Consider the following 18282-nt stretch of genomic DNA (forward strand, 5'->3'; position numbering starts at 1 on the left):
AATGCAGGTATTATCAATAGTATGTTTTACTTTACATACAGAACGTAGGAGGCTGATATAAAAAAAAAAAAAAAACATGATGAGGACGTTACCATCATGGCGATGAGAGCACAGACGTAACTCTGCTGCATGATCATCCGCCACACTAATCGTACAGGACTGTCCTGCTGCTGCTGCTGCTGCTGCTGCTGCACTGTCTCTGAGCTGGGACCTGACACACACACACACACACACACACACACACACACACACACACACACACACACACACAAACGTCTTACCTTAATTTCACACTAAAAATTTCTTTTATTTTTTACCCATCTTCACCAAGGGTGCCATTAATTCTGGAGCTCTCTCTACAGATTTAGAGGTGTTTGCGATAGCAAAGGTCCTGAAACTGATCTTGTACCATTACAGTAAACTGAGTTACAGTCATAACTCGTTGTAACTGTTTCTGTAACAGGCCTCGTCATTAAAGCTTGATGAGCATAAATATTCACTCCCTGTAAACTGAACCTCGTGTGTCACAGCGCATCTGTGTGCGTTAACATCACTAGACACACAGAGTCCCAAATACACTGCTGAATCTCTGTCTGGTAGAAACACACAGATTTACCTAGGTCGTGTTGGCTGGAACCGTTTGTGCCGTGGGCTTTGGCACCGCTGGTGTCTGTTTCCTGCTCAGGACTTTCACCTGTAGCCAGCAACATTCGCTATAATAATAATAATAAAAAAAAATCAGATCATTTAAACAGAAACACAGCACAAAGCAATTAAATATTCAAGCGAAGCTGCAATAATTACGGAAACAAGCTCCGTAATGGAAATTTCCATTGTTCTAGTATACTGTTATACAATAATTAATGCTATTAAGACGCAAACCTCTGAGCATGCCATTCAGACAGAAGCAGACCCATTCTGCATGATCTACTGCTGCTGTCTCTATTAATATTGTGACTAAAGATAGGAATGTGCACTTCCCCACCTTTTTTTTTTTTTCCAATTACATTTCAATTCAGGATGCCAAGATGCAATTATAAAACAATTCTTTATGCATTGTGATGCATCATGATGTCTAAAGTCAACAGTATGGGTTTGTAAAATGCGATATTACTTTTCCCATTATGAAAAACCATTCAATTTAATGCTAAATTAATTTTACGGCCGGCAGAACAAATTTCACTGTTTGAATAACGTCCCATATTCTACTTGTAGTTGTCTAGCCTAAGCCAATTGAAAAGTACGTCTTCTAAACTGTATGTATAAATAGCTTGTGTAGGAAAAAAGGCTTTGTCTCCTTATAAAAGGTGTAATATCCATCCATTCATTTTCCATACCACTTATCCTACACAGGGTGGGGGGGTGGGGTCCTGGAGCCTATCCCAGGGAACTCCCCGCCCAATGTGGGGGACACCCTGGACAGGGTAGGTGTAATATGATTATTATTATTTTTTTAAATAAAAAATTTAATTACATGTAACAATTTCCAGCAGACACTTATTGGTGTCTTTTTTGTGTCTGAATTGTTTGCTTATGCCCTTTCACCCTGCTGTCTGGACAGGGTACAATAAGAATTTCATTGTACAAAGTACATATGATGATAAAGATCTTGAATCCTGAATCTTAAATGCTGTCTGTGAGCACAGAAATGCCACCTCTGACTGGCCGGCTGTCTGGTGTGCATTAATTCCTAAGATCAAGACACCTCCAAAAACACAATCAGTGTTCGAAACTGATGTGCATGAAACTATGGCTGCGTATGAACGTCCCTACTACCGTACTATACGGCTGGCGAAAAGCAGTACGTCCGAATTCTTGGTATAATTCTCGGTATTCATAAATGAGTAGGCGAGAAATACCCGGATGACCTACTGCTTCTGCTGAGATACTGCAGTAGGGAAGTAATGCACACTGTGCTATCCCATAAGGCAACGGGACTGGCACGGAAAAGCCGTCAGAACCAAAAATGGCTGAAGGCAGCACGTTGGCTCTTTTTTAATTTGTAGGTCACGGGACAATGCCAGCATGGACGATGTAGTACATCCGGATTGTATTCATACTACACACTGATACCGATCAGTACGTACTGGATCAACGGCCGAGCAGTGAGTACTGGATCGAATGCAGTAGGTTCCATCACAACCATGACAACGATCTGGATTTCCTCCATGCTGTCTCGAGGTTTTATCCTTTGTAGCAAGTACAGTGAACAGAAAGCCATACTGCACTCATGCTGAATTTCTTCAATAAGAAATCAATTATTCCTGCATCAAACACTACTTGGAGACATTTACACTGACCCAGTACTGTGTAGGAAATAAAAACTCAAGTTTAAACTGAAATCAGTGTGTGCTGTACAATCTCTGTACAACAGTGGAGTGCTTCTGAGAGCGTTCACTGTAGCAGTAAAAACATCATACTCGTGCAGTTGTGTTTATTTTTCTGATTAAATCTTTTTTTTTTTTTAAATGAATGCATGAAATGAGTTAGCCAGGCCTTGTATGTTTGTGGACCCACCTTAGTGTCATCTTCAGGGGTTATTCGGCCTCCCCCCCATGGCATTAGCTCCACCTCCTCTCCCACGCCCTTATTCTGTAAAACCAATCACATCATACACTAATAAGCACCAGGTAAAGGTAAAATGGTGGTTGTGATTCAGTTTAAAAAAAATAAAAATGAAAAATTAACTAAAGGGTGCAAGCTACCTTTTCTAGGTAATCACGACTGCTCATCTTCAGGACTGTTACGACGGTGATGTAGAGAAGAAAGAGGATGCCTGGATTGACGTACACAGGCCAATCATGCCGTGTGTTGAACAAGAGTTCATCAGAGTGGGAGGAGCAATTAAAAGGGCTAATGATATCCTTAAGGCCAAAAAGCCTGGAGAAAAACAGAAGCTTCAGGTTAGAATGATGCCTGTGTGTGTGTGTGTGTGTGTGTGTGTGTGTGTGTGTGTGTGTGTGTAATTTTACAGAACTATTTTGCAGCCTGTGCCTGACGTCCATCATCACTTTCGTATCAGTACAAAATTAAGGAGATGCACATAGCTGGCAGCCTGACGACGACACGACACACACACAGCCAGTCAAACAGAGTTTGTGTGTGTGTGTGTGTGTGTGTGTTTTTGAAGCCATTTCTAAGCTTCATGCATCAGAGGTCTGCCAGGATGGCACAGAACCCTGACGGCTAGGGGACTTCCCACAGAACTTTACTTCCCGTCAATCCCTGCTCCCTTCACACACACCAGGGAAAATAAACGATCCGGAACATTCCCAGCTAAATGTGCTGATCCCTACACCCACCCACACTTATACACGACACATCGTCCTACATTCATCACACGCTGCCTCTTCATTCCCATACATCTCACATTTACATAACACACACGTACATATTATGAGCAAGTGGTGTTTTTTTTTCTTCTTTGAATTATGAGTGGCAGAATGTAGGTGACACCAGGACTTGGGGAGAGAAATACAATTTTACTTGGTGCAGGCCTAGCTCTGTGTAAAAGCTGCAAAGGTAAAAATAACACTAACACAATAGCACTATAAGGGTATCCCATTAGCACCATTAATTCTAGCTGCTGAAGGATCCATTTATATGACGTCCAACATATCCTATGTCTATTTCAAAGAGAGTGAGATGGTTTCCAACACACTGTAATTAATTTCTCAGCTGCTGTAAAGCCAGCAAATACAAGTTTAGAAATGTTTAGGAACTGAGCAATAGGAAGACAATATGAAGAATACAGAGAAAAGCACTGATAGCATTACTAATCATGGTCATGTGATATGAAATACAGTATGCTCTATACAAGTGGTGGTGATCCGGATTATGAACTGTGCCGTGTGTGCTGGACCACACTGCGACCCAACTGAAAGTGAGGACCTACCGCGGTGCTTGAAAGTTTGTGAACACTTTAGAATTTTCTATATATACGTGCATACATATGACCTAAAACAGCATCGGATTTCCACACAAGTCCTAAACGTAGACAAAGAGAACCCGATTAAACAAACGAGACAAAAATATTATCCTCGGCCAGTTATTTATTAAGGAAAATGATCCAATAGTACATATCTGTGAGTGGCAAAAGTATGTGAGCGTCTAGGATTGGCAGTTCATGTGAAGGTGAAATTAGTCAGGTGTTTTCAATCAACGGGATGACAATCAGGTGTGAGTGAGCGTTCTGTTCTGGAGTGGTCCACCAACAAAGATCACTCTAAGTGCAAGACGTATAATAGTCCACGAGGTCACAAAGGAACCCAGGCTCACTTCTAAGCAACTAAAGACCTCTCACATTGGCTAATGTTAATGTTCATGAGTCCACCATCAGGAGAACACTGAACAATAGTGTGCATGGCAGGGGTGCAAGGAGGGAGCCACTGCTCTCCAAAAAGAACATTACTGCCCTTCTGCAGTTTGCTAAAGATCACATGGATAAGCCAGAAGGCTACTGGAAAAATGTTTTGTGGGTGGATGAGATCAAAATAGAATTTTTGGTTTAAATGAAAAGCGTTATGTTTGGAGAAAGGAAAACACTGCATTCCAGCATAAAAACCTTGTCCCATCTGTAAAACATGGTGGTGGTAGTGTCATGGTTTGGGCCTGTTTTTCTGCATGTGGGCCAGGACGACTCATCATCATTGACGGAGCGATGAATTCTGAATAACACCAGAGAATTCATGAACTGAATCTCAAGAGAAAGTGGGTCATGCAGCAAGACAACGACCCTAAGCACATGGGTTGTTCTACCAAAGAATGGTTAAAGAAGAATAAAGGTAATGTTTTGGAATGGCCGAGTCAAAGTCCTGACCTTAATCCAATAGAAATATTGTGGAAGGACCTGCAGCAAGCAGTTCATGTGAGGAAACCCACCAACATCCCAGAGTTGAAGCTGTTCTGTACTGAGGAACGGGCTGAAATTCCTCCAAGCCGATGTGCAGGACTGATCGACAGTTACCGAAATAGATTAGTTGCAGTTATTGGTGCACAAGGGGGTCATACCAGATACTGAATGCAAAGGTTCACATACTTTTGCCACTCACAGATCTGTAATATTGGATCATTTTCCTCAATTTATCCAATAATTTATTTCTGTTTATCTACTTTCAGGACTTGTGAGAAAATCTGATAATGTTTTAGGTCACTGGTTAGACATTTGCCATCAAACATCAACAATCAGAATATTTCTAATATCAGTTAGCTTTGTAACGTTTTAGGGAAAGGAATTACGGCCAAGAAGAATTAGCCAGAAATTCCCAATAATCAGACGCAAACTAGTGGATCTGTTTCATGTGTACGTTTGGTGGAGGAAATAATGTCAGTGTGTTGTACTCATTCAGCAGAGCAGCAGTGATGTGGTTGGAGGAGTGCGTAGTGCTAAAGCGTACCTGGCCCACAGGCTGCTCGGGGTGAGGAAGCTCTGCGCCACCGTACTCTGGTACAAGTACAAGCACACCAAGTGCCCCGCTGTGAACAAGCCCACCATCACACACAGTGCGTTGAAGCCCAGGTGGCTGATGGGAAGGTGGCAGGCCCACCAGGTACACACGATGATGAAGAGCAGGAAGTAGACGGAGGAGAACGCCGAGGGCAATGTGATACCTGCGCAGAACATCACACGCTGATAGATAAATATTTTTCAAGCAAATAATCGCTCAGTTATTTTAAACACGGACGTACAGGAAATCTGAATAATCTTCTGTACTTGTACACCGACTGAAGCAGATTATCAGGGCCATTTTGTTGATCTTATTTTACATAGAGTCATCAATCAAAAGTAAACATTTGTCCCATGTAGACTGTAACACAACCAAAGAGGAAGTTTAAGCTTAAATATTATGCTTCTGGAGTCTGTTTTTCGCAAACGTCTTGACTTGGAGATGTTAAAATGTAGTAGTCAATATATCATAAACCGTGTTTATCATTACCGTTACCATTACTGTATAACAGCAACAACAGGCACATAACTCTGCTGACAATAAATTAACGCTAGCAATGGACACCTGCGATGCTCGTTATTATACCACAGCACTGGAGAATTCTCAAATCTGATTGGTGTTGATTAGATTTCTACAGCAGCAGCTCTGACAGTAGTGCAAACTACAAGGATTTTACAAATACAGCTTTATATTAATGTGCAAGTTCTAATACCTTCCTGTTTCTATAGTAACAACTCATAATATACAGTGACTGGATGCTCCACATAAACAGATTATACAAAGTGTGTAAATGTTGCTATGGAGACATTTTGCTGTTGATTTAACGTTTATGAATGCAGTCTCCAGTGTTTGTGCTTTGTAACTGTTAGTGGTAAAGCTGCATTTTGTCAAGAGAAATCTTTTTTTTTGTAAGTGTCTGGGGAAGGAACGAATGTTTGTAGCTGCCGTAACATAATTGATAAGCTGAACCTGATAATCTTGTTGCTTTAAATTTTTTGATTTTTTATTAATCCGGTTTTTTTTTTGTCGTTGTTTTTTTTACTGGTGGTATAAGAAGAATAAAACACTTCAGGATGTGCTGTTATCGAGAAAGTATCAATTTCGGGTAGTAACAGAAACTGTGTGTCAGGTCGCATCACCACCCTGTTAGTGACTACGTTTACACGCACATCTACATTCCAGTATTAATCTGAATTTGGGAATATTCTGATTAGTATTGTGTTACGTAAATGCCACGATCCAATTGCCCGATTCGGATTAAGACTGTATTCTGATTCCCCAAATTAACATTCTCACCCCTAGAATATTCCTGTTTTAATCAGAGATTTGTTGCATGTGAACACCTTATTCAGAAAATCCACTGAAAGGAGATCTATGCGCATGCTCTCTCTGCAAGGAATTGTGGGTGCGAACAGATGCTTAGCTGTAGGCGAGGTATTTAGGAATTGCAACTCGGGCAAACTTACAACAACCGTGTATACAGGAATACTCCGATGCCTGTACGCATATAAACATCGTATTCGGAGTATGGCTGCAACCCGGATACAGATCTTACACAGAATTACATGTGCGTGCAAACGTAGCCACTGATTATTCTCCTATAACAGCACGCCTAATTGTTTTTTATTCCTTAATTAACTTTGATTTAATATCAGTAACATTTCTGAGTACATTACATCCTTAAGGATAATACACGTCCAAAACACTGAGAGCGTTTTGGTGTACTCTTGATATGTTGCACATCGGTGTTTTCTATATGCTCCATACATGCTAAATATACTGTACATGTTATAAATATAAATACAAAAGGCATGTTCTAGAAATATGCATACTCTCCATATGTATGTCTCAATGTGTGTACAGGTTCAATACACACTGTATGCATTCTCTGCATACGCATTCCATAAGTGTGCCTTCTCCATTAGCGTGTAGGTGTGTAGTTTCTCACCAGCCAGCCCCAGCAGCGTGACGGCCAGTACTCTGCCCATGTTGTGGAGGAAACGCTGAGCTGTGGCTTTGAGGCGAGCGCACAGCTGAGCTGGTACTCTTGTCTTTTCCGCCTTCCTGTCCTCTTCCTCCTCCCTCTCGCCTTCTTCATCCTCCTCCTCCTCTTCTTCTTCGTCTGTTTGGGTCTCCTGGAATGACACGTTTAACAACTCAGGAAGGAGTCTCCGGTGTCGGTGTTTTGTAACAGTCATAGCTGTTCCTTTAAGATTTCAGACACGTCTTCACGACAGAAGAGTTCGCTCTTTCCAGTTTCTAGGCTACAGAACAAGCTGCATCGTCGTGTTCACTTTACTTTATAACTTTAAATGTGACTATAAACAGATGAACTTATGACATTCTTGAATCCTTTCTAGCAGCACGCTGGCGTCCTGCTCGGCCGGCAGAATGGAAATCAAACCTATTGGACATTTTCAATCAGTATAAACAAATCAATCATTTTATCGCTGCAAGTCTGTTATCAAGTCAAGACACTGTTGGGTTTCTGTGTGTAGAGTACCGTGACCGTGTTTAGCTGCTTGTGAGCAGGGCAATGGGAAATTGGAGGGGTGTGAGCTCACACCTCTCCACAATAACATTGGTCCAGAGATAAAACGGACACTAAAGCTTTTTTGATAGTAAAACACAGTATAAAACTTCCACAACCAAATAACATTTAAACCTAGGAGGCTAGGTAAAAGCAAATATTTATGAAAAACTGCAAATTCTTCAAGCCCTGAGTGTCTACTTTCATTAACCGCTACTGTGGCGTGTGACATCACAGATAAATTCAATGCTGAATTTTATTCAAAGTTTAATCTGAGTTCAGACCAAACACAAAAGACACTAAGCATACGTAAACAAGGAAAATGAACAGAAACCGATACTTAGGGCACCGGAGAGCATAACGTGACAACCTGAGACAAACAAATCCAGACAAAGAGTGAGGTGCAAACAGACTGGTGCTCGTTAACTGGGATGACATTCAGGTGTGGGTGGTCATGTGACCGTGATGCAGAGGTGCAGTGGCTGCTGGGAATTGAAGTTCCCTCCGGCGATTCGTAACATCTCAGTTTGGTCCGGTGAAATACTTTGCTGGGTCTGAATCTGGATCATGGCTGACCTGTTGACAATCCCTGATCTAGTGCCCAAGTATGCAGGTTCAGACAGCTATCACATCATAACCCAGGCTGTCAGGTAGGGCTGGGGCGATATGACCAAAATATCATATCACAATACTTGAGGACATTCCTACGGTACACGGTGTGCATCACGCTATATATAATTTAGCTAACAAACTGTCTGCAAAACAGTAGGAAAATAAACAAAGTTATACTGAGTTTGATGATACTTTTCTTTAATGCCTGCAAAGACCAATCAGATTACATAAAAAAATACGTCAAATCAATAGCATCCATTTAGTACCGTTTAATTTGTAATTATTAAAAACGTTTAAAAAATACATCACCATACCAACGATATCTATGTAATCATTTATCACAATATCAATATTATATTATAGTGTCAGGTACCGGTACTTGAGAACCACATGCTTTTGCGGTTACTGAACTCAAACAGCTCATTGTTTTACAGAGTTGTAGCACTACAGATAGTGTGAGCGATCACTCAGCTGTGTGTGTATGTATTATATGGCCTCAAAATTATTCAACACCCTGAACAGAATCTCTCACAACAGCACAAATATGCAAAACAGGTATGGTCTCAAGCACACCTGATGCAACTAATCAAGAGCTTCATTAGAAGAATGAAGAAAGAACACTCTGTCCACAGTGAAGCATGGTGGTGGCTCGGTGATGCTCTGGGGCTGCTTTGCATCCTCTGGAAACCTGCGGCATGTGGAAAGCAAGATGGATTCATTGAAGTACCGCGAAATCCTAGGAGAAAACGTCATGCCGTCTGTGAGGAAGCTGGAGCTTGGGTGTCACTGGACCTTCCAACAGGACGATGATCCCAAGCACACCTCAGATATCACCAAGGCTTGGTTGCAGAAGAAGTCCTGGAACATTCAACAGGGCCATCACAGTCACCTGACTTGAACCCCATAGAAAATCTCTGGGGGGATTTGAAGAAGGCGGTTGCAGCACACGAACCCAAGAATATTACTGAACTGGAGGCCATTGCTCATGAGGAACGGGCTAATATTCCTCAGGAACGCTGCCAGAAGCTATGCATCTTGTCTGCAGTAAAAAGGTGCTCTACTGAGTACTAAAGATGCTTACCGTGAAGGGGTTGAATAATTTTGAGACGGGAGAAATCATTATTAGTTGCATTTTCGGTTGAATTTCGTTAAACTTGAAGAATTTTGGCAATGAACCTGATTTGCAACGGGGGGTTGAATAATTTTGATTGCAACTGCATACATACATACATACATACATACATACATACACACACACACACACACACACACACACACATATATATATATATATATATATATATATATATATATATATATATATATATATATACACACACACATATATATATATACACATATACATATATATATATACATATATATATATATATATATACACACACATATATATATATATACATACATATATATATATATATATATATATATACATATATATATATATATATATATATATATATATATATATACACATATATATATATACATATATATATATATATATATATATATATATATATATATATATATATATATATATATATATATATATATATATATATATATATATATATATGTGTGTGTGTGTGTATTTATGTATATATAAAAATGCAGTTATCCATTTTCTCCCAGTGACAGCTGAGCCAGAATACAGTCAAACCATCAAGTTGTCCATTGACTCACAACCTTCTGGGCACAACCTCAACACCTTAACCACAAAGCCACCACTAACCCTTGTGTAATAAAGCTATGTGACAACAGAAGAGCTACTGCTACAGTTAGCTTTGCTGCCTTGTGAAGGTGTGGTATATAAATGACAGACAGAAGACAGACAGACAGAAAGAAAGAAAAAGAAACGCAGCTATAAATCAGACTTAACTATGTAAACAGGTCAGAGCACACTGTATGTTTGCTCTTACGGCAGTGGATTAGCATGTTTGCATATCGCAGCAACGTTATAAGTGTGAGTGAGCGGTGGAATGATTTAATACACGCAGCGTGCACGCCTCACATCTCCAACGTCTGGCTCTACACTACAGAACTGAACTATGCTTGTGATGTTGCAAGGCAGAGGGATTTGGGCAACTTGGAGAGAAAAAAAAAAACATCTTGAAAAACAAGCTTTAAAAAAAAAAGGATCTGGAGATCAGTCATAATGCGGACCGTTTCACCCATTTCAGCATTACTCAATACTGAGTAATGCAGAACACTGAAGGCAAGCGCAAAAAAACACTTGGCATCCCCTAAGGATAAAATTAAAACGACATACAAATATAATAACAATTATCCCAAGTAATAAAAAAAATGATCACGTAAATACATTTCAAAAGTCTGCCTTTCCTTTTTTTAACAGGGATATACTGAATACAAATATTCTTGCCTTTGTAACTAACTCCCCCTTACAGCCTTTACCTTTGCACTATTTTCTTGAAACGGTTTATCTGTACTACGCTCCGAACACACAGTGACCGTGGTAAATGTCGCGGCCCCCGACTTATCTTCCCAGCAGCTTTCAGTCAAAAAGAAAAATCTTATTGAACAAATATTAGTTGACAAAACCGTCCGAGGCTCCGAGTCGGTCTGAATACGAAAAAACTCAAACAAACACTGGCTCGGTTACGCGATGCTAATCTGAATTCTTCAGTAGGAAAATATGAGTAAAGTCTGTTTCTCCACGCCGCTGTGTGTTGAAAATCTGCTGGAAGATGTCCAGGCTGATATGTGCCTGAAAGACACATTACTCAAATATCCAGCATGAAGGCAGCACGTGACACCAGGCGGCCGGAGACAGATTTCCGGTAAGATCAACACTTCTGGTGTTTGACGGTCCCAACGCTGCCTTTCAGCTCAGAGTCTGGCACTGAGGGAGTGGAAAACATAGTAGCTGGACCAACGAGCGTCTGTTTAAACCAACAAACATTTAGGACTGTTGGATGTGTTTCTATTGGTGGCTGGTCTCGGTGTTGCAGACACGAGCGCTCGGCGAATCAGTCGCTAATTGATCTAATTATGCTTCTATTTTCCTACGCTGACACACAGCCTTTTGTTTGTTGACACGGTCGTCTTGGCAACGGGCGGGAGGAAGTCGTTGGACCCGGCTGTACTTTTCCCAGATGGTACGAAGAGAGTGAGTGAGAACGTCTGAGTACGAAGAGAGAAGAAAAAAAAAACACCCAAAACTTTAAGCACTGACACAGAAAATGGAAAAATGGTCAACATGCTGCAGTAATCCTGTTTGAAAGACAGTTTGGCTTTGGACGTCATTCAACAGAACAAGCGTGCGTGTGTGTGTGTGTGTGTGTGTGTGTGTGTATGTGTGTGTATGAGTCAGACAGGGGAGTCCCCTAAACGGATCAGAGAACTGAAAATATAAATATAGCTCTTTTGGAGAAACCAATCCACACATACAAAAGACATCCTGTCACACACACAACTCGCGCGCACAAAAAAGAAATCATTTTCTCTTCTAAATCCCCGAGATCTACAGATTAAACACTCCCACTAAGGAGCAGGCAGCAATAAGTCAGCACACACTTTCAGAAGAATGTAGAACAGAGAGTTTCAATTCTTCAAAACTGAAGTCGGTAAAAAGTAAAAAGAGAAGCTGGGCACCCTGAACACACCTCCGGTGTCTAAAACGAGCGTCTGCAGCTCTGCTGTAAACACACCCGCTGCACCGCAGCAGAAACGAGTGGTTTTCGCTCGCCATATCCTGCTGAAGTGTGTTTACGGACGTGTCCCAGACTGTACAGGAACATCCTCGTTTCTAATCATGAACCTGGGAGACTCCTGTCTAGAATCCACCCCCAAATCTAGTTCCTCGGTAACTGAACAAAAGTCACTATTTGTCCAGGATGAAGACAAAGCCGAGCTCTGCAGCTCGAGACACTCGCGCGGCCTGCCTGTGTCTGTGTCTGTGTCTACAGGCTGACCTGAATCGTCTCCGTTACCCAATTAGATAACGCAATGCAATTAGAGACGCACAGCACTGAGCTGCAGGTCTGAGACGCATGGACTACGCTCGGCTATCGTGCGTCTACTACAGCGATCAGGATGAATTTAGCTGTTTGAGCACTGTTCGCTTGTTCACATTCATATTTACACAAGCATTTATAATGTCTTTCATTTGCCCGTCATACAGTCCTGCAGAAATGTCTGCTGTTTGACTGAGTGACCTCGGTGTTGTCTCATGTAGGAAAAGAGCGCTGAATAAACGCAAGCTATTTATGTACGTCGTGGGATTATGGGTTCTACAACTCTATTATACATGTACATGTGTTTCTACGCTTCAGGACTGTTTCTCAAAGACACTCCCTCAAAGTTTCTCTCTCACTTCCTGTGGAAGAACATTGCGTTTTGCCAGTCATGCCTCATGACTACCGACGAACTGAACGCACATTTAAAATTCTGTGTCAGTCATTCGGTGTCGCTCATCTTCTGCGTACAAGTTCCGCCCGAGAAGTCTGCGCTTCACCAAAAAGTTCAAACCTGTAGCTGGAGCTAAAAACCATCCCGGATCTACGGCCCGTGTGTTTGAGAGGTTTGAAGTTTCTAAAACGTTCCTGGGTTCCTAAAAAGGTTTCTGCGGTGGAACTGCACATTACGTTATACTCTATTCAGTGAGCAGACTGCGAATAGGAAGTCATGCGGCGTGACGCAGTCCACCTACCTCTTGATGGAAGCCGTGCGCCGCGGACGCCTCCTCTCTCCTCTTCAGCAAACGCTTACACAGCACCATGGTGATCAGAGACATGACGAACACACCCAGGTCCGGGGAAAGGAGACGCACGGTGTTCCAGGGATCGCCCAGCGGCATTCTGGAGGCATCGGCATCGCACATCATACGTGTCATGGCTCAAACGTCAATGCAGTTATCCATTTATTAATTCAAGTGCAAACGAGTCATGGGCACTTCCTGTGAGATTCTAAACGTTTACAAGATTGATACCATTTAGGCTCCATCCGAAATCGTCTACTTTAACAGTATCTACTGCAATGGATTCAGCACCTACTGCTACATCCGCCATATAGGCATTGTCATGTGACCTACGACGACGTCACAACTGCACACACTTAAAGATCCCGTCGGATTAGAGCACCTGCACCGCAACTGTACGTTCTTATTTAAACCTACAACGATTTACACTGCCTTCCGCTGTTTTTGATTTCTGACTGCTCTTCGGTGCCAGTCCCACTGCATTATGGGATAGCGCGGTGTCCATTGGTTCTGTACTGCAGAATCTCTGCGGAAGCATCAGGGTATGCGGGTATTTCTCACCTACTGTTTTATGAACACTGAGAATTCGGACATACTCCTTCGGCGTACTGCTATCCGCCTGCTCTACGTGGGGTAGTACGGACGTTCGGACGCAGTTTTACATTCTGACGTACATCATTAGGCATCATTTAGAGTATTCAGTCCCGTCAGTATCACCACGCGTCAGAACGTTTCCAGACTTCGGGACGCTCTTTGTCAAGAATGCTACATGTGCTGCTTCCTTCAGTTTTGCCCAAAACAAACAACTTTACGCCGGGGTTACATTACAAAACTACAGCCGGTGTTTTTATAGCTGGGCTGAGTTTGTGATAGTTGGCCATAAGTTTGTTGATTTTAGGGAAAACTGGCACAAAAGTATCCCTATTTGTGTTGGCACTAAAAGTCTGGAGTCTTCCTCTCTTGCCTGCCAGTCGAGTTTCTCTGGACACGGATTAGTAGCATAGGGTGAGTTTTGGTGTCTGTACAACTCAAATCTAAGAGCTAACACGAAGTAAATTCTGGGGTGCGTCCTCTAAAGTCGTAAACAAATGGTCCACGCAACGGGAAGACTCAAATGTGTGTTCATTTGAGTTGGACGTGCGCTCTTTCGGTAACACGTCGTCTAGTCATTAGTGTAGGACCTCTAGCCATTTAGTTTGCTTTCTCGTCCTGTCATCATCGTATAAATCGATAAAGGGCATGCTGCTTCAATTTCAACATATATGGAAGCCAGCTGTCTATACGCTACTTTGTATACGTGGCAAAATACATCGTGAAAACATGCTACCTAGGAAACTGTACAGGAGACAATTATGAACTGTCCCAGATTACAATACTGTTGTCCTTGAATATCACACGGTATTGTACATGACTCGATTATCGGCACATACGTGATAGGAACGTTATACATTAATACTTGAATATAACCGACAGCTTTCATATTAATCTCAGTGATGTATTGAACTACACACATCTCATTCACAAACGATAATGTGCCAACGCACCTTTTCACTGTTATTTTAAATGATTTTACACGTTATGTACATACCTGGACACCCCGATGTGCCTCGACAGAGTCTCCCATGTGCTACCTGTGAAGAAAGGATAAAGGTCATAAAGGATCGAAATGTTCACAGAAACAATGGAATATAAATCTGTTTGTTAACGGGGTTTTGTTTTTTATATCAGTACTACAAAAGGCAATATTGCACCACTGATGATGCACAGCTGAGATATGTTAAACAGAAGCTGCCACTCTTCAACTCTCAAAATTATAATCCACGACGAACACAGCTCGATTAAAGCGAACAACCCGAAATCAAGCACAAGTGAATCCAATATAATTTATGGTCTGCTACACGTTTTAAGGTGAGCGCTATTGTTTTAGTGTTATTGCCAAATTGCTAGTAAGATGTCTCAGGTGTGTACAAGAGTCTTTTCAAGCTCCCCGAACATATAAGCCGCGGGCCGTATTTATGCTGCGCGCGAGGCAAAGCCGCGACTTGTAATTCGGGAAAATAATACCGAAAGCGCCTCCTCGACTTGCAATTGCAACGTGTCGACTTGGTGTCGTTTTCTCACCAGTCTTATAGGTTAAATCTAGAAGACTGGCCATACTAATTGCTGTTTTCAGAAAGTAATCATCAACATTAGACTCATCACTAACATTAGCTGGCTCGTTGCTAAGCTACTTGCTAATGTCAGCTGTGCTACAATTTCAGTACAAAATAGTGCACAGATGTTTAAAGTTCACTACAGCTGAACACCACCAGTAGGCACTCAGGTCTGTAAGTGTAAAAGTGTGGTTAAAGCAACGTTTTATGAGCGTTACGTGCTCTGACAGAGCATACGAAAGACACGCTTTCATGGAGGCGTCCGTGTTCATTTTCCACTTCGGGCATCGGACGTCCCGAGGTGGGAAATGATGTTATTACAGCTTCACCGTGAACGCAGCATTACTGTGACCTACTGAGGGTGGATCTGCTACAGGCGCAAGGACCACGTGCATCAAGACTCTTCTCTGTCCTGACACGCAGGTGATGAAATGCACTTCCTCTGGCTGTCCTAACAGCCGAGTCACTGACTGTCTTCAAACAAAGACTTAAGACTCACCTCTTCATCAAGCCCAGGAATCAGCACTTCATTCATTTTTTTTTTTTTTACAAACCTCTCGATATACATTTTCTTTTGTTGCTGTATAACTTCTAACTTCTACGTTTCCAGTTTTCGCTCACTGATATTCTTAGTCCTGGACCTATCTGCACTAGCAGGAGGATGTGTCTTCAATGTAAACTCCAGAGCACTGCTGTAAGTTGCTCTGGATAAGAAACTATTGGAATGGCAGGACCAATTAATTTTTCGTTTGTGCTGTACACCAAATACATTTGGGTTTGGGATCAAAACATGGATATTAGAAGAGGGTTGAGGATTTCAGTTTTTATTTCCTGGTATTTACATCTAGATGTGTTAAACAACATAAAAACATCGAACCATTAGTATCAGACCACCCGATGTTTAGGTGAGCAAAAATATAGGAACAGATAAGTCAGTATGTTTACATGGACTACAATAATCCCATATGAACCCGATTAAGACGATACTCTGATTAAGAAACTAGCATGTGAACAGCGATTATTGATGACCTTAATCCCACTAAAGTCACACTCGAAGTAAACACAAATGGAATTGAGACGTGTGGAGTACTCCTGATTTATTCGCATTATTGACGTGTATTACAGACATGTACACACCTTAATCACACTATTAACGTCGTGTGAGAGTTTTCACCGCATTTTGCTACAGGACACGATCACACACGGCAGAGCTCAACTGTTTGACGGCAAACGAGAGCACGGCTGCGTCCCAAACCGCGTACTTACCTGCTGTATAGAAGGAAGTGAAATACACGTATCTCGGCTACTATATAGACGGTAAGTACGCGGTTTGGGACGCAGCCCACGACTTCAAGCGGTCGTCTATTAGCACGTACAGCGTGACAAATAATTAACTGCACTTGAAGCTTTTGTAAAATTAAACCTGCAACACCCAGAACTGTATACGGTTCCATAACGAAGACCAACTGTATGTAGATACGTGAAATTCTGGAGGGGACGTCGGACGGCGTGGCGCGGTGACGTAATGATGTGTGACGTTAATCGATCTATGTTCTATAACGTGTAAAACGGGAAAATGAAAGGAGTATTCTAAACGCAACTCATGTAAACACTGTAAACTGTAAAGGACTTCAGTATGAGGACAGTCTTTATGATTACAGCAGCAGGTTTCTACCACCACCAATACTTCTACTACTAATAATAACAGTAATAGTTGTAAAAAAACAAACAAACAAACAAAAAAAAAAACCCCCAAAAAACAAGGAGCAGCTGGATCAAGACTAAAACAACCCTTGTACAAGCACTTGGGCAATGATGTTCTTCCTCTAGGAGTCAGACATGCTGTTCACTCACAGTTGTGTCCCAGAGCATCATCCAGGCCAGGCACTGTGTAGAGACAGATCTGGAAACACACATGAGCGAGCAGGAACAGCAGACTGGTGCTGAACAGAGCGATGACGAATCGGCCGGTGTGTCCTGTAAAGGCAGAGACAGACAGAAGGAGGAGATGTTTCGTGAGTCAGGAACAGAGAAACGTGTAAAATATGAACTCTAAGGCGACACCAACGCACAGCGAAAACAATTTTTACACTTTACAATCGGGCCATTACACGCTCAGTTAGGGCCAGAGCTGGTAAAAGGTCGTCACATTACTAACGCCACATGCACTAACTGAGCATCGTAGCCAGGATTCTTCTGGATTAAGTTCAGAGAAGTGGTGCAGTCTGAAACCCCCAGCAGTCCTACGTGGTTTAAGTTATGAGGATCGGCGTCAACAACTCGTATATAGTTACATGGCTACAAAACCGTCGGTTTCTATTGCAGACGTTAAACGGGTTGCCAGAGCTCAGTCAGACTACTAGAGACAGCCAGTGACTACACTTTTATGGGCATGTTTTGCATCGTGGCCAGAGGAAACATCTCGTTTTATGGCTCATTTGGGCTGCTGTCAGACTCCACAATTAAAAGCAGACACAAGGCCTAGCAAAGTGTATGTTCATTTAAATACAGGAATAGCTCCTGAAAGTGGCGTGCATGAAGGGCTCGACACCGCTGAAGTACTGTACAGTAGGTGGAGACAGACGGTCACCTTCGCACCTCAAACCTCACTTCAGACACATGCCTCCGTTTCCACGTGGGAATACTGTCCACTTTGTCGTTTCCTCTTTTTCGTCCGGATGCTATTTTCATGATGAGAAACCAACGCGTCTGTGCTGATTGCTGGTGCACTGAAGCCACGGGTCCTCTTAGTGCAAGCACGTTGCCAAAATAGTATTTGTCGCACTTCGAGTGAAGTCT

The 18282-nt window shown here is 42.0% G+C and overlaps 1 protein-coding gene across 1 annotated transcript in view; it reads right to left on the reverse strand.

The window, feature by feature from the left end:
- piezo1 (piezo-type mechanosensitive ion channel component 1) overlaps nucleotides 1–18282 on the reverse strand; it is a 125774-nt gene that overhangs the window by 36619 nt on the left and 70873 nt on the right. The window contains exons 3-11 of the mRNA XM_017458497.3: nucleotides 17338–17460; nucleotides 14919–14961; nucleotides 13283–13430; nucleotides 7396–7582; nucleotides 5397–5610; nucleotides 2706–2880; nucleotides 2518–2592; nucleotides 617–713; nucleotides 93–211 (exon numbers count right to left, since the gene is read on the reverse strand). Coding sequence (XP_017313986.1) covers nucleotides 93–211; nucleotides 617–713; nucleotides 2518–2592; nucleotides 2706–2880; nucleotides 5397–5610; nucleotides 7396–7582; nucleotides 13283–13430; nucleotides 14919–14961; nucleotides 17338–17460 — 1181 coding nt within the window. The remainder of the gene's footprint in view (nucleotides 1–92; nucleotides 212–616; nucleotides 714–2517; nucleotides 2593–2705; nucleotides 2881–5396; nucleotides 5611–7395; nucleotides 7583–13282; nucleotides 13431–14918; nucleotides 14962–17337; nucleotides 17461–18282) is intronic.

This window comes from Ictalurus punctatus, chromosome 27, assembly GCF_001660625.3.
Source record: "Ictalurus punctatus breed USDA103 chromosome 27, Coco_2.0, whole genome shotgun sequence".
Classification (NCBI taxonomy): Eukaryota; Metazoa; Chordata; class Actinopteri; order Siluriformes; family Ictaluridae; genus Ictalurus; species Ictalurus punctatus.